This window comes from Cottoperca gobio, chromosome 13 (genome assembly GCF_900634415.1).
Source record: "Cottoperca gobio chromosome 13, fCotGob3.1, whole genome shotgun sequence".
NCBI classification, from domain to species: Eukaryota; Metazoa; Chordata; class Actinopteri; order Perciformes; family Bovichtidae; genus Cottoperca; species Cottoperca gobio.
In genome coordinates this window covers 20,217,246-20,242,592 of record NC_041367.1, presented here as the reverse complement: position 1 = coordinate 20,242,592, position 25,347 = coordinate 20,217,246, and the positions used below count along the sequence as shown (strand labels likewise).

Here is a 25,347-nt window from a genome sequence, read left to right as displayed (position 1 = left end):
TCATGTGACGGTGTAATAAAGCCACTAGCTACATGCTGTGACATGGAATTAGAAAAACAAGAATGTCTCACCTCATCTTTTGCATGAAATAAAAACTCACTGCCGTCCTTAGTTCTGCAATTAGAGGAGAGAAATGGGACTTACAAACAGTATATTGCAAAGCATGTTTGGTGGAGAACTTTAGATAAAGGTTTTAGTAAAGAGTCATATATAGTTCTCATATAGTATAGAGAGGAATACACCAGAAACTGAGTATGTCACTTCCATGAAGTCAGTGGATAAGTCGATCGCAGCAGGAGGCAGATATTCTGACTGTCGAGCTGCTTTCACTGCGTATCTGTTTGGTTCAGTTGAAACGATGGTGCACTGTTAGTTCTGCTCGTTTGTGCTGATCTGAAAACTGTCAATCGAATCCTGGTGCAATCCATGTGCTGACCGTGAACTGTTCAGGACGTAATCCTAGTATGTAAATATCGTAAACACAATGTACACAGGCCTACTTATGTAAATCATTGACCATGGTAACACGTATGTTCGTATGATTTTCCCTGATCAATCAGACAAAATCAGTCAAACTGCAGCGTATGCATGTATTCTACTTCAATTAGTCCATTACAAAGTGTGACATATCATTACTGTCTCTTACTGTTAGTCATTATTCATAATATGCGGCCGATTTGCAGTCTAATAGTAATAATAATAATAATAATAATAATAATAATAATAATGTATATAACCTTTTATTTCTTTATTAGCTTATTGCTCTGAACAATATAAAACTGTTTAAAAATGTAACAATGTTACTGGTAACAACAGTGTGTTAAAGTCTACAAACTGACTTTAAAATATTTTCCAGGAACTAAAACACTTTTCTATACTAGTAACCGTCCTTGTGTGGTTAATTCCAGAAGCTGGCTAGATTGCATCAGTCTAACTACATCAGTAGCTTTCCTCGACTAAAGAAATTCTTAGTCGACTAACACTCGTACGACTTTGTCGACTAATCGATTAGTTGATTTTATTGATTGATAGGTTTTTCTAACAAAACGACCGATTAGTCGACCGAACGACTATGAGCTACGCCTAGTGCGCTACTGAGCAAACTCATTTTCCACACAGTTACACCAGCTACTCAATCATGCATCATGACTGACAAGCTACTCCTTACATGTGATCTTACCTGCAGGAAAGCACTGTAGGAAACAGCAGGAGCTCAAACGAAAGCTTAGCGATAACCATAGTCGACTATTTTGTGGCTCCCTTTCAAAGGTCAACTCGGTGCAAACTGTGATTGATCGTCATGGATTTGTTGTGGTGAGTAAATCCACTGATCACGTTGACCTGGTGTTGGTGTGACCGGTTGGTTTTTGGAATATGTTAATGGTTTGCTGCATTTTTATTTTTTGTGCAGGAAACCAAAAGCATATATTATAGAAAATAGATTGAAAAGCCTCATAAAATAAAATGCATGATTTTATGCTACAATGGCCGCGGGATCACACATTGACGTTTCAACGGGAACATTTTTGTCCTTGAGGGTCTGAGCGGCTACACACTTATTATATGAGCTAAACTTGAACTTGCAAAATTCAAAACAGAAAAATTTTCACTCTAGCCAAAATGTATGCCAACAATGTCCCTAGTGAGGCACAAGGCTTAAAAGTACAATAACATAACACATAGGTCTTCAACAGGGGGTCCGCGGAAGTGCTGCAGGGGGGGTCGCAAAACTGTTTGTAGATAAAGCAAAAACATTTTTATACAAATATTTTTCTTTATAAAATATATTTTGGATTTTGCACATTCACATCCTCCCTACCCCCCCTCGCACAGAACTCCAACCCCCCCCCCCCCCTTTGTTTGAAGCAGGGGGTCCCTGCTCCATGCTTCACCAGTTTGGGGGTCCTTGGCCTGAAAAACATTGAAGACCCCTGACATAACAGTTAAAAAGTATGGTAACAGCTCCTCACTTGAGCGTGAAGACATTCTTCTTCTTCTTGTAGCCGTTGGTGACGTCGCAGTGGCAGTGGGAGAGGTTGAGCAGCGGCTCGTTGTTGTAGGACGTGGTGGTGTTCTTGGCGTCCTTGTAGAAACCCATCTCCCCTTTGTTCAGCACGCAGTACAGGTTGACCCATGACCTGCTGTGGTGTGGGAAGGCGGGAGGGGTGAGGGGAGGGAGAGTGGAGGAGGAGGGGGCGGTGGAGGGGAGGAGTACGGAGAAGGTGGTGGTTGGGGGGAGATGGGAGGAGTCAGGAAGAGCTGCAGAGTTGCTCTCGCTAAGCTAACACCTCACTCACCTGACCAGAGCAGAAAAGTAGGTAGGCGGGATGGACCGGCGCCAAGAAGGGAGGAGGAAACACACTGCTGAACAAACACAGACGAACGGACAGACAGACGTACGGACGGAGGAGGTGGGGGGATGGAGGGATGGGGAGGGAGGCTACGTACAGTTTGTGTCTCTGTGTGTGGGGCTTATATATGACTTACCTTGGAGGAGACGAGAGGAGCAGCCAGTAGCACCGAGGAAGAGAGGAAAAAAGAGGGAGAGTTTGGTTAAATGGCATTTTGGCAACAACACAACTTGAACTCATAGTCATGCTTCTTTTCCCTCTTTGAGCGTGTTTACATGCACACAGCATTCCAATTAATAAGCTTTCACCCAATTATAGGTATTATTCAAAGCAAGCTGTCTGTGTGCAGCTTAATATCCCGATTTCACAAACCTCTGGACTAACAATGAAGCAGAACTTAGACTGGAGAAGACCAACGGTGCATGTGATGAGGTGTCTTTATTGCTGATATAAGCACTAGTTTTATGTATTCAAGTTATTTATTGTCATATGAACAACAATTACAGAAGCAGTTGTTGGAAATGAAAATCTTAGACCTCAGGCTCCCTCCAACAGTGCTCATTAAACACGTATAATAGTGCAGAAGTTAAAATATAAAGATAATAATAAGATCAACTTTAAGGAATGTAGTAAATATATATGCATAGGGATCTATTGTGGTAACATTTTAAAAGGATAAAGACTCATTTGTTTCTTCATTTTGTATTAAGGATAAAAGCAAATGTCACTCTTGACTTTGGTATTAGGACTTGGACTTTACTATATAGCTTTTTTCTTGAGCGTTCGACTCCATCTTATGATGGAACCTGGAGTCAACATTTTGTTTTAGTCAACCATCATCTTCCAGGTATTCCAACAACAACCCTTTTATACGACTTCATACAACCATAGACAGGCTGCATCAAATATCTGACCAACATCGCACCATGTGACTGCTGCTATAACCAGCGTCTCCATAACAACTGATTGGTCACATGTCATGATGCAAAGACACCCGGCAGGCTTGATGCAGAACTGTCCTTCCACGCTGGCTTCTTTTCTCTGCACACGACTGGGTCCTCACTACTGTGATAGCTCTATGCTACAGCGTGTTTATTGTTTTCAAGACATAAGAGCAGATGGATGACCTGACTTGCTGCCAGTGGTAGAAAGTAAGTTCATTTAGTAGTGTACTGCTACTTCTAATCTACTCCTCTACACCTCACAGGCAACTATTGTACTTTTGTTTAACATTTAGTTACTTTGTGGGTTGGGATTAATTATTATTATTGCAGGTCAAGATAAGAATGTCTTGATCTACACGGGTAAATCCACAAGATACCCTGCAGAATATAAAATAATGAACAGTAGCAACATCTTTACCAGCTGCTTTACCACACATTAATGCATCACTAATTATCACGGGTACAAGCGGCCGAAATGGGTTTTCTCAGACGGGTGGCTGGCGTCTCCCTTAGAGATAGGGTGAGAAGCTCAGCCATCCGTGAGAGACTCGGAGTAGAGCTGCTGCTCCTTTACGTTGAAAGGAGCCAGTTGAGGTGGTTCGGGCATCTAGTAAGGATGCCACCTGGGCGCCTCCCTAGGGAGGTGTTCCAGGCACGTCCAGCTGGGAGGAGACCCCGGGGAAGACCCAGGACTCGGTGGAGAGATTATATCTCCTCACTGGCCTGGGAACGCCTCAGGATCCCCCAGTCGGAGCTGGAGGATGTGGCCCGGAGAAGGGAAGATTGGGGTTCCTTACTGGAGCTGCTGCCCCCGCGACCCGATCCCGGATAAGCGGTAGACGATGGATGGATGGATGGATGGATAATTATAATCCCATAATTTACTTTATTCTGAAACGGGGCATTCTGCATAATGAGTACTTTAACGTTAAGTATATTTTGATTCTAATACTGTAAAGAGTTACACATCATTCACATGCACCGTATCTTATTATGAGGAACACTTGGTTATCCTTAATAATACCAGAATATTAATGTGCACATAAACATACTCAGTGCCTCATCATGTAGCTATGTTACAAAGACAGGTTGAACCTCAATCCTTCCTCTCAGACTACGTATCCTCTCTTTCTCAGTATTGATTGGAGGAAAAGGTCTGAGGGCCTGAGATCTTCTCCTCTAATCAAAGTTTATTATATCGCAAAAAGAGAGAATATACAACAAGCCAAACGAGGAGCTGTTTGGAGATTCACACTTGTCCAGATATAAGCCATTCAGGATTACCTTGCCATGTACATAACAGGGCATGTACATATGAGACATTCATCCATTGCCTTGAGTGGGCACGTGAGTGGGACTCATCCATAGCTGGAAGGGGATGAGCTTTAGCTGTGCGTGGTCAGCCCAGCCACTAGAGGGCAGTGCAGAGACAGACTTTGCCGTTGGTGTCTCTCTGAAGGAAGCAGGGCGATCATCTATGGAGGCCAGGTAGTGAGGTGTGTGTTTGTGTGTGTTGTGCGTTGCAGGCTAAGCGTCTGGGCACAAGGTTGTGTACGTACGGCATCAACAGCTCCATTTACCTCTACTCCCATACATCTCATCAGCCAGCCAGTCAGCCAACCATTTCTGTTGCTTTAGTCTGTGGGCTCGTGTTAGATTTGGAGGCATTGTAAGCATCATGCATGATGTTTTCACATGCGGTGAGATTTCTGCGGGTTGCTTTTGTAATTCATGTATCTGTTGTCTTCACGTTCTGATCCTGATGATCAGAGATGACATACATAAATATTCAGAAGCTCCAGCCTGGTATGTGAACGTACTATCTGGAGTGTCTCCTGGTGCCACTAGCAACGGGATACTAATCTAATGTTTAGATTTATGCATGGGTGTTTTTCTTTTGTTAGGTAATTACTTAATTGTGGAGAAAACACACACTTACAAGTTTACAAACTAGCAGTGCCACTTAATAAGAAACAGTAGCGGCACTTCTGCCTTCTTGTTTTGGAAGCAAACAACTCTTTCTATTTGTAACTGGTTAGAGATTGAAGAAAGTGCAGAAAGAAAGCAACACAACAATTAGTGATTCATTACTTCTTCACTGCTAAACATTTCCCTTGTATAACAATCTTAATAAAGGGACTTATTCATGTTTCTGCCAATTACAGGAAACTGTAAGATATGCCACTAATGTTCAAACTGCCAAAATACCTCTTATTTCCATTTTGCATAATGTAAAACTGTTTCCTATGTGTTATCTAGTAAACAAAACAGTTAATGTCATAGCATCCCCTGAATCTAAACATGTGTAAACCTTAATGTATGCATGCTTCTAAAGACACAGTTTGTCTGCTGAAAATGTCCAAAGCTTAGCTGAGTATGGACTTTATCATGTTGACCCACACAGTGGGACCAACCAATGAGGCCTCATATGTCATCTGCGCCGGGGCCAGGCATGCATCTGTTCATGTCAGACGCATTGTCAGCGTAGTGTGTTAGCGTGTTAGCTTAGCATGCTTGAGTCATGCCCCTGTCATCATTGTTCAATCAACAAATGGAGGGGGCAGTGATGTCATGAGAACCAGACAGCGGAGATACGACGAGTGCTGCAGTAAAATAGTATTTCAACAGTAAAGACCAGAAAGTTTAGCTTTCGCAACAACTGGCGGAATGTTAAAGTCATGTTGGTATAATTTTATGGGACAAATAACTTGATGTGATCTCTTGTGGTAAACCCCACCTATCTGGTACTCCGAGAAGGTTAGATTTAACCTTCCTGGAGTACCAAATTAAATAATTAATTGCTCAAAATCTGTCTGACACTCATGACAGCAGAGTTCAATCCTCCTTCTCTCTTTCATCTGCTCAGCTCATCTCCAGATGTTATGCTCATCATGACCCTGTACACCCACCTATTGGTGCTTTTCTTCAGGGTCTCGATGTCCAGCTTGCGGAAAAGGAAGCCCTCGTGGTGTGCGGTGTGTGTTGGCTGCTGGGGGACAGTCGGGCTGCTCTGGGCCGGAGCGGACCTGGACCGCCGTGTAGTCTCTCCTTGCTCTTTGGGACGTGGTCGACGGCGTGGTTTTGGTCTGTCCCGAGCTCGAGGCCTGTCGAGTGTTTGTTTGCCAGACTTCTCTGGTACCCCGTTAGGTAGGCGGGGCACCTCACCGCGGGCCTGAGGGGAGGAGGGGTGATGGAGAATTTAGTTCATCGATTAGAAGTAATAATCTCTGCACGTAAACTGGAGAAATCATCACAAAGAATGTGTGTATTATTTAATGTATTGATTTACCAGAATACTGACCTAGGAAGACTGGCATGTAGTGAGTTTTTTATTTATTTTTTATTATCCTGTGTTATAAAACCCACCTGAATGAGCTACAATATGTAAAACAAATGAACATTGTGAGTATTTGAATGAAGTGCACAACAAATACATCTCCAGACCTGTGCTGCTTCTCTTTCTTGCAGCTGCTCTACAATCTCTGCCATGGTGGATCTCTTTTCTCTGTGGGAAAAATGCACAGTTGTAGATAAAAATATGAATCTTTTGTTTTGCATTATCCAACTGTAATGCCCTACATTAATGACAGATATTTTCATAGTGCTCAGAAGAAATTAACACTAAATTCTGCTGTATAACCTAAAAGACACCTCAGTACACTCAGTAAGTCTCACCCTCCTCCTGAGCGTTTGTCAGAGTGCTCTTTCCCGGTGTCATGCTCACTGGATTCCTGTCTCTCCAGCCGGTGTCGGTCTCTCTCTCTCCGCCGGCCCTCGTGGCCCCCGAGGCCCTCCTGCTCGCTGGACGTTTGCCTTTCCAGCGTCCGCTTCTCCCGCCTCTCGGCCTGTTCCCTCCACACCTCCTGAGGCAGCTCGTCCCTGCGTGCCTGTATCAGCTGCTCACTGGACAGCTGCCGTTCTATCCTGTGGTGGCCGTGGGTGTGGACCTGAGGCTCAGCCTGGCCCAACGGGTCAGTCCTGGACCCCCGAGGCCCTCTGGTGGGTTCGCTATGTAGGCGCTCCCGGCCTGGCTCCTGGAGCACCACCTCGGCCATCACAGCCACCTCCGCTCTTTCCGTCCCTATCTCTCCCATCATCAACTCTCTCTCCCTCCCCCTCTCCCTCTCCCTCGCTTTCTCTAGCCTGCTGGCCACGATCAGTGGCGTCACCGCATCATCCATGTGTTTGATTTTGGGTTGCCGTAGATATGGGGACGATTTCACATCCAGTGTCCTCGCCGCCTGTACTGGCTGGAGGTGACTCATCACCTTTGTCGCTTGGTCTCTCGCTGTGCTGGTGCTCTCTCGCACCTGGTTGGCCGAGACCAGCATGGCCGCCGTGGCAACTGAGGCGATCGAGAAAGGTGCGGGCTGGCCTAGTCCTGCAGCCACACCCACTACGCCACCGTGCCGCGCCTCCAGAGTGTTGCGGTAGCTGGAGCCATTCATCACAGGTGTGTAGTTAGCGACTGTAGACCCCAGCCGTCGAGCCACAGATGAAGGAGAGGGTGTAGGCGTGGCAGGTGAGGGCGACTGAGGAGAATTGGCTTCGTTCTGCTCATAGATTGTCTGTCTCATGACAGGCGAGAGCGGGAGACGGGGGAGGGTGGACGCACTGGGTAAGGCATCTTGGGGATCCAGGAAGACTTTACGACCAAGCAGAGGGGTCGGGGGTAGTTTACTTTGCTCTGCTTTCAACTTTTCTACCTGCAAAAATAAAACAGCAGCAGCTTTAAAATCAAACTTTGAGACTAATAAGTCGCAAAGGGCTTTAACATGAGGGGATGAAATTGAATATTTTTCACGGAAAGGAAATTCTAAGTCTTGGTTTATAGTAATTTAGAGCATACAATTTAGCCTTTTCAGCGGAAAACAGATTGTGTATGTATTTACACAATGATGATGATGATGATGATGATGATGATGATGATGATGATGATGATGATAATATTACCGTGGTGAGTCGTCGCAGTGAGCTAAATCGCTCCTCCCAGGTAGCGGCTGCTTTACGGAAAGCTTCATGTCGACGAATCAGCTGCTCCACCTCGTCTACACTCGCGCCAAACTCGTTGCTGCTGATGAGCGGCTCCTGAGCGGTCAGCCACGCTTCCGCCACTACAGCCTCCTGAGCAAACTGGTGAACCTCCAACACTGAGGGGAGGGGAGGAGGAGTATTTATACTGTATATGTCTGTGTGTTTGTACATCTGTGTGTGTGTGTGTGTGTGTGTGTGTGTGTGTGTGTGTGTGTGTGTGCTCACATTGCTGTAGGACTTCCCAGTGCTTGTCCCACTTCTCAGACAGCTCATATTGCTTAGTAATCACCTTGTCCAGCTTCTCCTTGATCTGAGAATTAAAATCAGCAACATCAGACGTACAGCATCACAGGGGTCAGAATCCAACGATGTTCAGAATATCACCAAGCACTGTTGTTGTGTGTGTTTAGATTATGGTTCTAGTTCTTAGTTTTACTTTAGTTTCTATATAATATTTAAGTTATTTGACTTTAATATTCCTTTTTCTTTTGTACCTCTTTGTATTTTTTTGTGATTCATGTGTGACTTGGCTGCTGCAACTTCCTGTTTGGTGTGTCTGTCTGTCTTAAATGGAAAAAAGATGTCCTTGCTGTTCGTTTGGTGAAAGTAAAAAACTAATCACAGTTTCTTTCCAAAACTGTCTGTCTGTCTGTCTGTCTGTCTGTCTGTCTGTCTGTCTGTCTGTCTGTCTGTCTGTCTATACCACATATGGAGGAGGCTGTGGGGTGGAGCTGCAGCAGCAAACAGTTTTAGGAATTCAATTTACAATATCATTATTGCGCTGCAGTGCTCCATTAAGTTTATAATAATTATCATATCTCCTGATCTCACCTCTTCAGCTGCTGGGTTTCTAGCAGCCAGCAGAGTTTTGCCCATCTCGATACAGTCCAGGGTGCTCCGGGTGCGAGCCTCCACTTCGCTCTTCAGACTATGGTGATAATTCATCAGCACCTCTACTGAAGACACATCCCTGCACGACCCACAGAGCACACAGACAGTCAGCTCACCTGCTTAGTTTTTAACTGCTTTGTTACTCACAGTAACCTTTAATCAAATCTTTAGAAGCTATTTTTATACAGTTGTTGATCATGAGACAAACATTGCAGCATCAATGATCTGTTCTGTTTTGTTTAAGATGGTTTACACTGGAATAGAAAAATGTTATTCTTTTCTCTCACATAGAATACTTAGGTCCTATTTTTCTGTGAGAACTTCTTCTCTCTTATCAGAAATGTTCTTCTTTAACTAGGAATCAAAAAACCCATATACACAAATATCTGGCTATTTACTGGAATACTGGTAATTGTACTTTTATCTGCTAATAGTCAAACTGAGAGTCAAAGCCACACAGGGTCTAAAAGGTTATAAAACATATAGTATGTTGTAACTAGAAGTGCACTACCTCTGGTTATAGTTCATGTATTATCCTGTGAAAGCCGTACATATTTTACACCACACACTTAGATTTAGTGTAGTTACCTGGGCTTCTCTCCTGTCCCTATCTGACAGATGATCGATTCCATCCACGTGATCTGATCTCGGACCATGCCGAAGAACCTCAGCTTGTCCGTCTCAGTGGTAATCTGTACTCGACACTCCTCGCAGGACGTCAGCAGCTCTTTCCAGAACTGCATCACTTCATGCTCGCGGCATGCGATGGCTTCAGCCTTCTCGCCGGCATACACCGTCCTCAGCTGCGCGGCACTCTCCTGCAGCTGACGCACCTGGAAGATTGGGAGAGCAGATTTTAGGAAAATGCTAAACTGAACGAGGAAGAAACAGAAATGAAGAAAGAAAAATAGAAAGAGTTTGTTTTCCGAATGACGCACAAAACACAGCTGCTCTGACAGCTGTGTTTAGTCAGGGCCAAATGATACAGGCTCTGTCACTAGAGCAGAGCAGCTGTAATTTTGCATCGTTCTTCAGTAAAAATGTACCACTGTTTCTGTTCCCCAGGTGCACGACAGGAACTAGATAAAGCAAAATTAAATGCAGAGTAAGTAGATTCAGACTCAGTCTCAAAAATAACCAAAGATTTGTTTTAACATCAATTTATATTCAGTTAAACATGAAAACAATAGTAATTGCTTTGATCACCTCCACATCATGTCTGCATGAATGTGAGACCCTCTTTGCTTAAGAATGCATGTGTGCTAAACAAACATTTTCTGGGTAATTACCAGCATTATTAGCATTACAAAAACGTCCTGTGGACCTTTACAGAATGATCATCATCACTGGGGGAAGTATGTGAGATTCTTCCCTACATGAGTCTTGAGGTCAGTGAATACTGAAGCAGTTCATTTGACATGCTGTCTGTTCATGTGCATGTTACTGTACTTGTGTGACCAGCAGCTGTATGTCCTGTTCAAAGCTGTGCAGGAGTCTCTGCAGGGTGCTGGTGTTGGCAGTGCTGCCCTGCCGAGCTCGAACTTCCGGCAGCCTTCGATGTTTGTCCTCAATCTGGGCCAAAACCTGAAAAAAAGAACATAAAGCAGTTCAGAAGGGTTTCATGTATAAAGTGTGTGAAGAAAAGTATGAAACAAAAGTGTGAGGAATAAAAATTAACTCCAGATGTCTGTTGACATTTTGTAGCTACAATATTTGTCCTTTAGAACAATTTCTTGCTATATTGCAATGTATCATCATCGGGAAGAATTGACAAAAAACGATAATACTAAAGTTCTGCTTACATTAAAAATGATATACCTTCTCAAGGGGAGAAACGCATAGATCGCTTACTCTGAAGGACGCTGGTATGTAATCAGCAGTTTCTTCCCTTTTTTCAGGTTTTCTAGATGTTCTCACCACAATGAGGGTTAGGGTGAACTGAACTGATGTGTCTTATTGCACCAAAAGAGACAAAACTTTTAGATGCATGGAGACAATAAACCCAAATCAGTCTGAATAAATCTGCTTAAAATCTGTTTAAAAACAGAAGATAATATATTGCTCAGCTGTGTTCCTTCAGGGATCTTACCTCTCTGCAGTCAGAGAAGAACTTGTGCAGCTGGTGTGAGGCGGCGAGCATCTGCGCCCGGGTCTCCATGAGCTCCAGTAGGTCGGCCCAGGCCTCGTTTACCCCATCTTTCCATTCAGCGATGGTGGCCGCCTCTGAGTGGCCATAGTCAATGAGCTCATCCACCATCTGGTTGACGGCTGTCACTCGCTCCTGTCCCACACTGCCCGTCTCTGATGCAAAGTCTGTAAACTTCTCCTGCAGGACCTTGAGGTGCGGCAGGGGAGGAGGTAAGAAGGGAAAGGAAATCTAAGAACAGGTAAGTTGCTTATTCACAGAGCACATAGAAGCAGATTTATTCCCTGGTGTAAATGAATAAAAACTAATTGTTTAAAGTTGGTATAATCAAATGTTGTAACAAACACTCAAAAGAGACAAGTGATGTGACTTATAATTATTTTTCTTAAATCTAATATTCATCCACAGACGCCATCTGTTCACACACTTACAGTGACATGCTCATAGTCTTGACCCAGTTCAGGCGAGCTGGCGACCACCTCCCTCTGAGCGATCCACTGCTCCAGCTCGTCAACCTCCCTGTTGAGCTGGTAGAGCCAGTACTGCTGCTCCAGGCGGCTCTTCCTCTCCTCCACCAGGTCCTTCAGAGACACGTACAGACGGTCGATCTGCGACTGACGCTTGCTGATCTGCTCGCTTTGGTAAAGAGAGGAGATTTAAAATATCAGGGATGCTTTTGAAATCATGACATACAATCTACACTCAGAGGACACTTTATAAACTTCACACGTTTGTATTACTCGGTAGGACCCACTACTCCAACCCTCTGCATGTTGCAGCAGTAATCCAGTATTGTTGAGCCTGTGCCCACTGTTTCCAGCTCTTAGCTGACAGGAGTTTGGACCCGCTGTGGTCCTTTACAACTGTAGCCCACTTTAAGGTTCGACGTGTTGTACGTTCACAGCAAGCGGCAACCTCCTGGTCCTAAAGGTGAAGCCAATACGGGCGTGGCTTAAACCTGCATTTTGGAGTTTGTATAGAAGTCTATGAGAAAAAGACCCTACTTTTCACTTGATGTATTTCCTCAGTAAACATGTCCCAGTTTATGGTCTCAATCACTTTTATTAAGTATTCTTCAATATACAGCGCCGGGTGCTTTCCGTAGAACTTTAACCCTTTCCCAGTGTGTTTTCAGTTCATGAAAGTTAATTGTAACATGTTGGTCGCCTAAAAATGACCCTTAAGAGTCACTTCTGGTTCCAAACAACCAATATAGGAAAAATGCCAAACTCAAGGTTCAAAATGATATACCACAAACCAATGGGTGACATCACTGTGACGCAGGCCAATGCCATGACAAGGTTCTTTTGTGTAAGAACTTTGCTTTGTTTGCCATCAAGTGTCATTTTGAAAAGTTGAAATTGGCAAAAACAAAAACAAATGAAATCAGTCCGAGGAGCAATTTTTTTCTCTTTTTCAGGGTTAGTTAAAGCACCACATAACTCCTAACCAATGCTACTTGGAAAATACATTGATGTTATTTAGGGCTGTCAAGCGATTAAAAAAATAATCTAATTAATTACAAGCTTTGTGATTAATTAATCTAAATTAATCGCATATATCAATATTTGCTGTGAGAAGCATTTCAAAATATTCAAATGTATTTTGGAAGATGAGTGAATCAATGAGTAGCATTATAAACTGATCAACACGTCTTGATTATTTCAATACTATTTCTCCAATATCTTGTATGCTACAATTATCTTAGACAACACAGACCAACAGTTTGACATAACGTGCAATTTAAAATCAGGCATAACATCTTTCATTGCACAATAAACAATATGTTTAAAAGTTTAAAGTTTTAAGTTTAAAAGTTAAAAGACGCCATGTGTAAAGCCTCCGTTAACCCCCTGTCCTCTACCACCTGCAGTTCATTACAATACATTTGGTGATGGAGTTGTTAATGTGTCTCAGATAGACCGACTCATTCTGTGTCTGAACGCCTGATCGAGAGATGACGAGACGGGTCGCTCACTTTAGCATCAGCGGCAGTGCTAGCTAGCTCCGAGCTGCTAAGTGCTTTGCGTTGAGGTGATATATATATATATATATATAGATATATATCTATATATAGATATAGAGATATATAGAGATATATATATATTTCAGCTTGAAGTTCTCCTGATGGTTGGAACATTCTTTGCTGCAGGAATCTCACAGTGCGGAGCATCAACAGTTACATCCGGGAGTTTATTAATGTAAATATTCCATTCACTGGGCCAAGTAACGTTTTCTCATCCGCTTCATGATGTTGACGAGGCTGCTGTGGCCGCGCTGCGTAGTTGACTTAAAGAGTCAAGGGGCATCTAAGAGCGCGATTAATCAGCATTAATTCTTTTGTCGCGTTATTTTTTCTGTGATTAATTAATCTAATTTGACAGCCCTAATCTTAATTGAAAATCTTTGTGTCTGTACTGTAACTGTTGGTATTCCTCTTGTTCAACAGTAACAAGAACTGCTTGGCTTGTTATGAATGTGAAAAAACAATCGAGTGATTCCCCACATTCGTCTTCAACAGATCAAACATAACCAGCAAGATTGATTGACAAAGATTTGGAATAAAATGTCTGAAATTAGTTAAACTTTTTTTATGGGAAACTTTGGCAACTGACTTTCTGAAATCAAACATCTTCTAATGTGGTTATATTGCACACATTTATTTTGTGGTAACAGAACGTCTCTGTAAAACTGTGTGTCTGTGTTGTTTACATGCTCACCAGTCTGGATGCCCCATCTCCAGCAGCTGTCGACATTGCTGTGACAGCAGGCCGATGGTCTCAGCGTAGTCCTCGATGGTCTGTTCCAGGACTAAGTGTTTCTTCAGCAGCTGCAGTGTGCTCGGCTCGTCCTGATGGGAGGAGGAAACGACAGACACAAGGAAGAGTTTCCCTTAAAAAATACACACACACAGCACAAATGGTCAATGCTGCCTCTATGTATAAGTCTCTGTAGAGAGCAAAGAGTTCAAGGTCCAATAAAATGAGATGAATATTAAAGCATTACTAATGATCTTAGATATAGTTTTGTGTCTACACCTTGGTGAGACTGGCAGAAGTTTGGCTGTCTTTGGCAGAGACTTCCACAATCAGGGTAGTTATAATGAATAAATGATCCCGTTAAACCAGATAATGAGAAATGTATTAGTTGTTTTTATAACTAAAATGTCCAGCAACTTTCAGACAATCGTGCACACACCTTCCCCTTCTCCTCGTTCATCATGTGCAGCTCCTGCTCGCTCAGCCAGGCCTCCACTTCGGCTGTGTCAAAGTAGTACTGCTGGGCCTGGTACATGGCGTCCAGGACCAGCTGCCTTCTCTCAGTCTCGTGCCAGAGCAGAGCCCACAGCTGGGCCAGCTGGTCGTGGCCCGCCCTGGCATAGTCGGCCTCTGGGCTGCGTATGGAAGCGATGATACCCGCCCTCTCCAGTACATCGTCGATCCTGCTCCTGTGGCCCTGGAGCTCCCTCTGAAGTGTCTGGAAAAGAGACACAGGGCAATAACAGGAAAGAGGAGGTGACTGGTTAGAACTTTTCTATGTTGTTTTAAACAGAACAACGATAATACGATTGAATTATAGGAGTACAATAAGTACAGTACATAATGCAGGTGAGTAGGTATCAAGGGAGATAAATTAGGACTTTTGCACATCATGTTTATCGATCACATATTATTCGTCCATCTTTCTGTGACCGGACCACAGCTACATTATGTACTAGGATAAGGCTGCAGTTAGAATCACTACCTTTTCTGAGTTCCTTACCTGGTTCTTCTTCATGAGCTGCTGGACGGCCTGCAGAGAGGAGCCGTGCTCCTGAGACATGGCCATCGGGAGGCGCTCCTGGACCCACAACTACAACCACAACAATACGACACACAGCAGTGAAGATTTATGTATGTGCATATGTACTGTACACCTCATTTATCGTAGGACTGCGAATCTGTGTGTCTTATTATGATGAAGAGAAACACAATAAAGCGTCCCGACACACTGCATTTGGTTTTCCAGTTATTTCGGCTGTTCCACCGTGACTTCGGCTGTTGGGGATTGTAATGTGATCCTTTTTTAGTTGCACAATGTTTGACGCACTTCTTTTGTGCCGTAAATCGAGCCTCCGTTTCCTCGGAAGATCGTATCCCGTGGCAGACAGAATTGCATAGTGAAAGCGAAGCTTATAGGAAACCAATCTAAACGTCATGGCGATGGCGTCATAGCCATTGCTTTGTGCAATCAACATTAAATTCATAATGATGTGTTATAGCAAAAAGCTTGTCTTTTGCAACTTTAAATTAGGATTCAGATTAGTTTTAAGTATAAGGTATTGGTAAATGTTGGGATAAAGCATGTAGTGGTTATGATTAATATCAGGCTAATCCTTAAGTGATGGAAACAAGTTTGTGTGTGTGTGTTGGCCGTCAAACTCACAATCTCATCCTCCAGGTCTCGTCCGACTTGGTGAACTTCCTTGGACGCCAGCAGGATGCGTCGTCTCTCCTTCAGTGGCTCGATCAGACGCACCATCCTGGCCTCTACGACGGCTTGACGCTCTGCAACCGTCTCCTTGATCTGTGTCTGCTGTGGGATGGAGGCCACCTGCACCTGGAGCTGCCCCACCTCCTTATACCACTCCTCCATCTGGCTCTCCATGGTCTGAGAGGAGAAGCAGGACGGCAGAGGAGTAGAAGTAGAGTAAGAGTTATCAAAAACGGACAGAGGAAAAGAGGAAGTGTTAATTAGGAGGGAGGGATGGAGGTAGGTGAGAGAATGACAGAGCAGGAAGAAAGAATGAATTGCGTGGAGGTAGATGATTGACATGTTGTCATGGAAGAGAAGATAATGATGGGATATGTGGGATGTGACAGAAATGCAAAAATGTGTAGTTTGTTGTTGTTTTGACTCTCGCACGACAGTAAATTCACATATTTCCGCTTATAAAACGTTTAATATAAAGTTAGAAACCAAAAGCTTATTGTTTCAGATATATCCAGTATAAGTTAACAAAGTATAAAATGACTTTTTATTACGTAGTGCTGTCAGTTTGTGGCCTCTCCGAAGAGACAGGGTAACAACAATCACTATAAAAATGTATTCATATTTGGATGCTTGTTATGCCTGAAATGTAAAAGTAGTAGAACTATCAAAATATCCAAGACAACTTGCAATAACTACATTATATAGTAGTTATATAATACAAAAAAATAGGTTTTTATTATTAATCTTAATATACATTTGGAATATATATTGAAATATCGCTTACATATTCATTGCACTGAAATGTCATCATTTAATTAAAGATGGACATGAAAGCAAAGATTAGACTGAAAATAACCCAGAGCAGCGACAGGATAATTGATAGACATGAAGTGTAGCGAAGTTTACTGCACCCCTTGCCAGGATGGATGCTGGGTAGTGGAGTTTGGTTTGGAGTTAGGATGATGTGGTAAAGCAGTGCTGATGGCGGCCTGTTAAAGGAAGCTGTAAGCGGACTGCTGTGAGAGAGGAGAGTGAAACATGTCCGGTGATGATGAAGTAATGAAAGGATGAATCTGTGCGTCGACCCAGGTCACACCTGCTGTTTTATCCTCCAAACCATCGCTGTTGGAGGGCAAGTGTGACGAGTTACATCACAACATTACACGTACAGAGAAAACATCATGTTTACTAGCATGAAATTAAACCTAATAGATATTTAATTGTTATTCTTTAGGTTAAGTGTATGTAGCAGCCAATATTGTTAAAAGAAATACTGAATATGTAATAGAATTTGCACTTAATTTAACCAAAACTGTAATAAAACCCAATAATGCAATAACTTGACCAATAATGTAATAATATGTCCTGACTGATATTGTATTTACAGATAATGTAAAACTTTCAGGTAATCATTTTGATGGTTAATGTAATAATAATGTAAAAAGGTATACTTTTTTTCTCAGAAATGTAAAGTGTGCAAGTAAACAAAATGTATAATAATGTTAGTGTTAGCATGTTCGCCAGCTGAAAACTTCAACATTTGATCCTGATCTCATGTTTGGAAATGTAAACTCTCGGCTTTATGTAGAATTTAAAATTGACAAATGGCAGTGGTACGTTGTTATCAGACAAAGATGCATAAACTAAAATCCCTATAAATGAACCCGCCCAGGCTTATTATTATTAGTATTATTATTATTATTATGAGGATCGTCCAGCAGACCAGAGTGGGTCATAGATTAAACACCATCAGAAGATGACAAAGCTGCAGAAGACGGTGAAGGAAAAACTGATTCAATCTGCTTGAAACTTTCTTTTCCTTCTAAGACAACAGTGATTCTTATTAAATGTCTCCTTTGTCCTGATATGATATTTCTTAAATGAAGAATTTAAAATAAAGAAAAAAGTTGAAAGTTGACCTGAAGCTGAAGTACATGCTAGAAGTTGAAAACGTTTGACTTTTACTCAATTTCACCCGCTAATGATGGAGGCATCAACTCACAGGTGTTATAGTTTCATATGGGGCCCGACCAAAACACTTTGAAAACCACTCATTTCAGTTTTATTACATTTTGATGTATTTTCCTGATAAGACAAAGTGAGCGTTACTTTGTGTTGAACATGGTGCTGTCACATTTCTGTGAGAAAACAGTTTAATTGTTTTGACATGTGCAGGAAAATAACGCCACTGCTGATCAGTATAAAATATCAGTCAGAACATTTTATGACGTTATTGGTCAAGTTATTACTCTATTGGGTTTTTATTATATTTTTGATCAGGCTTAAATGCAAATGTTATTACTTTTACATGCATTATTACATCTTCAGGAAGTTGTTACATTATTGGGTGCTACATGGTGTAAACAAGAGAAGCAGCCATCTGTCTGTGAGGAGACACGGGGCTCCATCCACAGCCTTCTGCTCCTGACTGCACACACGAGTACTTTACCAAATACATGCTTTGAGAATACAGCTGGGCTCAACTGAAAGCTCTTTGGTATGTTTTCATTTCATGTTGATTGAGTTTTGGTTACTGGTAAATGCTAAATGGACTGCACCTATATAGATTATCCGCTTTTCAACAGCACAAAGTACTTGACTTTACGCACATTCACAAACCGAAGATGGCGGAGATGCCACGGGGTCGAATGTCTTGAATCAGTTCTCGATCAGAAATGTAGCGCTCACAAGCTTTCAACAACATTTAAAATTCAGCTCTTATTATTACTGATCAAAACATTGTCTTCACACCACTACAGAGATGTAATCTCTCACCATCCACAATCAATCAGTCCACAGAATAACAGTGTTTAGTATTACTACAATAATTAAAGAATTTAATTTGGACGTGTAACATAAACTGAACTAATATTCAATTAGCATATCCTGCAGTAAAGTGACTAAACACAGGAGAAAACGAGATGAAACTGTATCCTATCAATCACAAAACAATTAGCTTAATAAAGAACATCAGAATCTGTTGGTTTAAATTGGCAAACAATATATCATTTGAACAATATCTGTATATAAAATGTGATTAATCAATAATTTCCACTCTTCAGTATTTGTAAAAGGATGTTTGGATGAAGTCTTGTGAAAGCTCACCAGGTTGAATGGCTGGTTAGTGTTTCCAAAAACCATAAACAGAAATTAAAAATTGATGTTGGCGTGAAAGTGAAAGAGCCTGACTTTGCGGAAATGAGATGAAAAGCTGAATGGAAAGCACTGTAGGCACACAGTGAGAAAGGGAGCTGTAAGTCATTTCCAAACATGATGTTTTGTTCAAATATTAATGAGAAGAGGCCATCACTGTGTGGCCATAATACCGTGAACAGTGAGTCATTGTGAGACAGTTCAGCATAGAGAGTAAAGAAGCTACATGTCATATTCAAAATCTAGGTCCAACTGTTTGGAAAAGCATTGGAGATCATGTGACACAGTAAATGGATACTTAGAATAAATTATTCTTCATTATTAATTCATTAATTATTCATTATGTTTTTAGCACAATATTTTGCACATCTTTGGTGCAAAAAAGGTTAGAAATGTGATCATTCGCTACATGAACTTTTTGCTTTGGCTAAAACTAGAGAAGTGCCAGAACAATGCTTTAGTGATTCATGAGGGAAATAGAGACACATATTATGTTGTTGGCTGCTTGTTAGACTGATACAAAGGAAGTTTGTTTCCTGTACATTTAAATATTAATGTTTATCTTGGAGAAAATGTCTTTGTAATATAACAATCTGTAGCCTAGAGCTGACCAATTAACGGGATAAAGAAAAGGACATTTCTGTTAATCAAATGTTTTATTTTTGTTGTGTTTAAATGTTCTTATCAAAGTTCCAAGTCTCCTCTGATAATGAAAGTGAAAATAATTAAAAAGGTCAATAATCATAATGTGGGTTCACTGTTCAACACTCTGCAGCTCAAAACGTTTGAGAACGAGTAAGATGAAAGTTGGAGACACAGCGTTTGACCTGCAGGGTTTCTGGTTCAAATGGCTGCGAGAATCGAGTGAAAGAAACTTTATGTTTTTAAATCCTACGTACGTGTAGTTTCTTGAGCTGCTTGTTGACAGTAGTGAGGTCCTGTCCCTGGTCCACATAGGCCAGTTGACACTCCAGTTGGCCAAGTCTCTGATCCATGCTTTCGTAGCTCTGCACCAGCAGGTCGGCCTTGTTGGACTCAAAGAGCTGGCGGGCTTTGGCCTGGGTGGTGCTCTCCAGGTCCTGCCAGCACTCTCTGATCTCCTCCAGCTTCATCCGGACCACCTGGCTGAGCTCCGGCTTCTCCTGGATCAGCTGCTGACCCTCCTGGATGGACGGCACGAGGGAGGAACACAGAGAAAGAGGTGAGACAGGGGTCAGAAACATTTATGTTTCAATGATAAGGGACCATTAAAGGCAAAAAGGACATACAGCCCATGTAACTAGTGAAGAGTTGAACATGTAGAGCACAATCAAAAGCATACAACACTTCAGGCAAACACAAAATGCACTTAAGCTACTAAATGTCACACTATAATCACCATGCAATATTAAACATAACCTGTTATGATAATAAGGTCACAAAGTAAAATAACTACCATCTTAATCAGTGAATCTGTGTCTCTACCCAGCACCTGGGAAGTATTAACATAAACTCATAATCTTTAAGCATCAGTTTCATGTTAATCACATTTGCACATTTATGCCAAAATCGAATCTGAGAATGTGCTCAGATAACATCATGAGAAGAATTGAGTTTCTAATATGAGTTTTTATTCAGCTGTGTGAAAGTGAAAAGTAGCTGTGCATATTCCAGTTAGCAGTAACGCTGCAGAAAAAGCGTGGTATACAATCAAAGAACAAAGAATAAATATAAAATAAAATAGACAATAGAGGGTGTGCAATAGACTATTTTAAGACAGAGAGGGAAACATGACACCATCTGTTGCAAATTCACGGATTTAATTCATACCCTTTTTATTGCTGCAGGTAATTATCCATTTCCTTATCAGTTAATGTAGAGATGATTGTTCTATGTAATCTGTTTTGTTAATCAAATGTCAACAATCTGTCATCACAATCAACGATCAGAAAATCCCTTTTCTTCACAATGACGCAGTTTTCCCATTTGAGAATAAATAATAATTATAAACACGTTTTATAATTTGAATAAACTAATCAGTTGACCTCATGACATGTCAGGCACTGAAATGTGATAATTAGTTGATTCACTCATTAGAAAATTAATTGGCATCAATTTTAAGTAATTTTTAAGCAAAGATTGTAAAAAGTCACTGGTTTCAGCTTCTTAAATGTAATTATATTTTCTGGTTTTCTAACTCATTTACGAAAGTAAACTGGGTATCTAAACTGTTGATCGCACAAAACAAGCTATTTGAAGACGTCACTTCAGGCTCTGTGAAACTGTGAAGGTAGTTTCTACAATTTGTTGACACTTTGCAGACCAAACAATCAATCATAAAATAATAAATAATCATTAGTTGCAGCCCTACGGAAATGTAACATCTAAATATAATCATAAGGAGGCTGCGTCCAGAGTCTGCGTTTCTTTTCTCTGTTTCATCACATCCACAAATATTCACTGGATCTTATGTGGATAATGATGTGTGGAACCGGGTGTGTGTGAAAAGAGATTAAACCGTGCCTCATAAATTTCCTCACACTCCCCTTCCCCCTTCTCTCTTTCTGTCCTCTCTTTTTCATATTTCTGCCCCCTTTTGAACCTCATCCTGTTCTGAACACCCTTACACCCTTACACCCTTACACACACACACACACACACACACACACACACACACACACACACACACACCATTCTTTTTGTACACCTGCTCCCTTCCTTTTTTCTCCATTTGGCCTCCCCCACAGTGAAATCCTTCACCCATCCAATTGTAATTCGTTTTTTGGAGCTTGTGTGTTTGTGGGTGTGAGTGTGAGTGTGAGTGTGAGTGTGTGTGTGTGTGTGTGTGTGTGTGTGTGTGTGTGTGTGTGTGTGTGTGTGTGTGTGTTGAAGAGAAAAAGACAGTTACAGAAAAAAGGAGGATAACAAACAAAGAAAAAATATCTGATTAAAAAACAGAAAAAGAAATTGGTGGCTCTGTGTCAAACTGCCAAAGCCAGCGTTGGGGAAGGTAACTTTAAACACAATCTGTTTGATACTTACTTACATTATATGGTAAGTAAGGGCATTACAAAGTATTCATTCAGTGTCTATGGGTGTTTCTGAAAGTCAAGGCTGCCTTCTTGGTAGGACGGGTCCTCCCGGATCAGGTCCTTCAGAGGCAAGACTCCTTCGTGGCATTCAGAGAACACACACAATGGAACAGTTCTAGCGTGTGAGCTGGTGGACGTTTTCTTTTTTTACTTTGAATAGAAATATTGATAGAATATTAGCATTCAGAAAATGTAATTGCACTTTGCTCATCAAAACACATTTCATTCAAACTCAACAGAAATAAAACCAAACTTATCAAAAAAAGTCAGAAAGTCTTTTTCCAACTCAGTTTGGTCTAAATAAGCCCTTTATACAGTTAATGTGACAAGAAACAGCCGTTACGCTCTCTTTAAAGCCACCAGACTCCATTGACAGAACCAGTCATTTTACATGGCTGATCATCACACTCACTTCATTTACACACGACAGAAACAAAATATAACTGTGTTAAACACAGACAAAACTGAAGTGATTATACTTGGCCCTAAACGCCTCTGAAACGCATTTTCTAATGACATAATGTAATAAGTTTTGCAAGTATTTGGAGATGAACTAAAGTGCTGTACAAAGTGAGAAGTTTTACCTGATCATGTCGCTAGATGAAAGTCAGAGGATCACCAAAGTGATTACAATCTATCCTGGGATTATATATGTGTAAACCAAATCTTATGGCAATCCATCAAACAGTTAAACAGAGATATTTCACTTAAAATCCCAAACCAACTTCATGGTGGGGCTGCAGGGAAAGTCCGGATTACCAAAGTCAGTAGGATTCATTCCCTGGGAACCTTAAATTGTCATAGTATTCAATCTTGTTTTTGGTGAGTCATTCTGGACCAAAGTGGGGAACCAACTGACCGACCAACAGATGGCGGCGTGCTGCTAGCACGGCTAATACGTAATGCCTTTACCTCAGTCATGCTGCTAGCAATATAATATTGCCAAGGTAAAAATTGTTGTATATTACGAGTCATCACAACAATGTTCTCTGTGTACTCTTTAGAATCAACTCCTAACATTTCAAGTACCAATTTATATTTGGTACAACTCCAAAGGTTAGTAAGCTAAAAAAACACCTGCCAAGTATAATGTATACCAACAAAGGTTCTACTAATTCACAAATGTTTAGGGAAATAAGCCAAATATGATTTTCAAAGGGTGTTCATAAACATATTAAACTTACTAGCTAACTTGTGCCACCAATTTTGTTTGGAATCCATCATATTGTGAAACAGAAGTTGGAGATTTCGAAAGAGCGCAGACCTCCACCATGGTGCATTCATGTGCTCCTCGAATGGTCCCGTTTCCTGAGTTGGAAAGCTGTTCTTCCGACCTTTTTCATCGTAACAACATGGACACTACGAAGGATGTGAGTTGTATTTTATTTTAAACAACACGTCGATATCTGCGTCTGAGTTGTTGTTCCTATTTGAGGGAGGTGTTTGTGTACATTTTTCGCAGTGGGGAACAGATTTCTCCCATTATTCCGATATCACATGAAGGAAGCACAAATGCACTATCTTGCAATGTAAACGAAATAAAAAAATGATGCGTGTATCCGTCCCATGACTCGGATCTGCTACAACATTTTATAGGTTCTTCCTTGGCCCCAGCTACCACCCTTCCACCAAGTTATACGAAGATCGGGCAAGTAGTAATCGTACTGACAGACCGAAAAGATAACGTCCTTGGCGGCGGTAATAATATCAGAATCAGTATTTTGTTTATTGCCAAGTAGGTTTTCACATACAAGGATTTGATTTTGTGAATTGGTGCATTGATAAACACAGTAAGAGAAATTAAAATAGAAAAATATTCTAAATATATTCTGACTGAATTTTCCAGCATTTGGTGCTTGGCAGGAGGTAATTTCAGACTCTGCCAACACATTTCACCGAGACGGTGAAATAACTTTGAGCAGTGACTCATCATCCGCAGAGGACAACATCCTGCCTGATTCACTCAGGTTATGATACAATCTACAGACACACAGAGCTGCCTGATGACTGGAAACTGTATGGCACTGAGATGATAAAAAAAGGTTTCCGGTCCAAACCCTCGGACCGGCTGTGTGAGAAGGCTTGAAGATACTGTATCTCTGGTTACACCAAGGTAGCTCCACGCTGTAAAAGTGAGTATTATAAAAGCAAGCTTAGTCATAAAACAAAGTAAATTAATACTAAAAACATAAAGTTTAAAGTTTAACCCCTTAACCCTAGCAGATCAGTGTTTGTGCAGCTTCCAGGTGTGAATGTGTAACTGCGTTAATGAGCGTTACTGCAAAACAGAGCATTGCTCTCAGTGAAGCGCCCCCTGTATAAATACAGTGTGTACGCACATTAAAATGAACACAGAGGAAATAAAGAGGAACTGAACGTTGTACAGGAGCACACACTACACAAACACATTGTCCTCTGCGTTGAGTGGGAGGGCTGCGTGGGCTCGAGCAGCTTCACCCACAAGCTTAAGAGCTGCTACTCCACACTGACACATATTCTGTCTGCAGTTCAAAGAGGATCATGATATTAATACAAACAGTATCTGCAGAGATCCCAAAGCAACCCGATCCTAAACAATGTGAAGGAAAATTCACGTCTGACACTATGTTTTCTTTTTAACTTTTAAGGCCTAGTCCACACATACACGGGTATTTAGTAAACGTAGCGTTTAACAGCCTGTGTTACAAACTAGGGGCAAAAGTCATTGGTGTTTACCATGCTAACGTGTTTTTGGAACTTGACCTATACCAGGAACTAAAAGTCTGGGTATCTCTGCCTCCGCTGTATTGATTTTGACCATTATTTTTTTAATGTGTCTCGCCTATGACCTTTGTTGCAAGTTCTCCTCTCTCCCTTCATTTCCTGTCTGCCTCTACACTATCAACTGTCTCATGAAAATGCAACAAAGAAAAGAGGAAGGGCTATGCTGTGATTAAAGATAAATCAAATACTAAGAGAATAACCAAAAACAAAATGAGTAAGAACAAAAGAAAAAACAGGCGAAGTGAAGACGGAGAGGGAGTGAGACTCCTGACAGACACTGATGGTAACAGTAACAGATGGGCCGTCTGTATATTACAGCAGACATCTGCTCCTGAGCGTCACTGCTGACACTCTGCTGGTCAGTGTGTCTGTCACACTCAGGCCACTGCAGCTATTGTGTCAATATTTACACCGTGTGCTCGTCCGATCTTTTTAATATTGTATTATTTCATGTTAGCATGAAATGGGAAAGTTCTTTTTTTGGTATACTAACTGCTTAAACAAGAAACTAAGATGATTGG

General features: G+C 41.5%; 1 protein-coding gene across 1 annotated transcript in view; it reads right to left on the bottom strand.

The window, feature by feature from the left end:
- The window catches only part of sptbn4b (spectrin, beta, non-erythrocytic 4b), an 81,967-nt gene that overhangs the window by 741 nt on the left and 55,879 nt on the right, over positions 1-25,347 (bottom strand). The window contains 17 exon segments of the mRNA XM_029445894.1: positions 72-114; positions 1,971-2,138; positions 6,205-6,467; positions 6,740-6,800; positions 6,971-8,001; positions 8,249-8,445; positions 8,555-8,639; positions 9,161-9,299; positions 9,809-10,053; positions 10,670-10,804; positions 11,310-11,555; positions 11,798-12,002; positions 14,087-14,217; positions 14,565-14,843; positions 15,129-15,218; positions 15,792-16,016; positions 19,892-20,155. Of these exon segments, the coding sequence (XP_029301754.1) occupies positions 72-114; positions 1,971-2,138; positions 6,205-6,467; positions 6,740-6,800; positions 6,971-8,001; positions 8,249-8,445; positions 8,555-8,639; positions 9,161-9,299; positions 9,809-10,053; positions 10,670-10,804; positions 11,310-11,555; positions 11,798-12,002; positions 14,087-14,217; positions 14,565-14,843; positions 15,129-15,218; positions 15,792-16,016; positions 19,892-20,155 (3,807 nt within the window).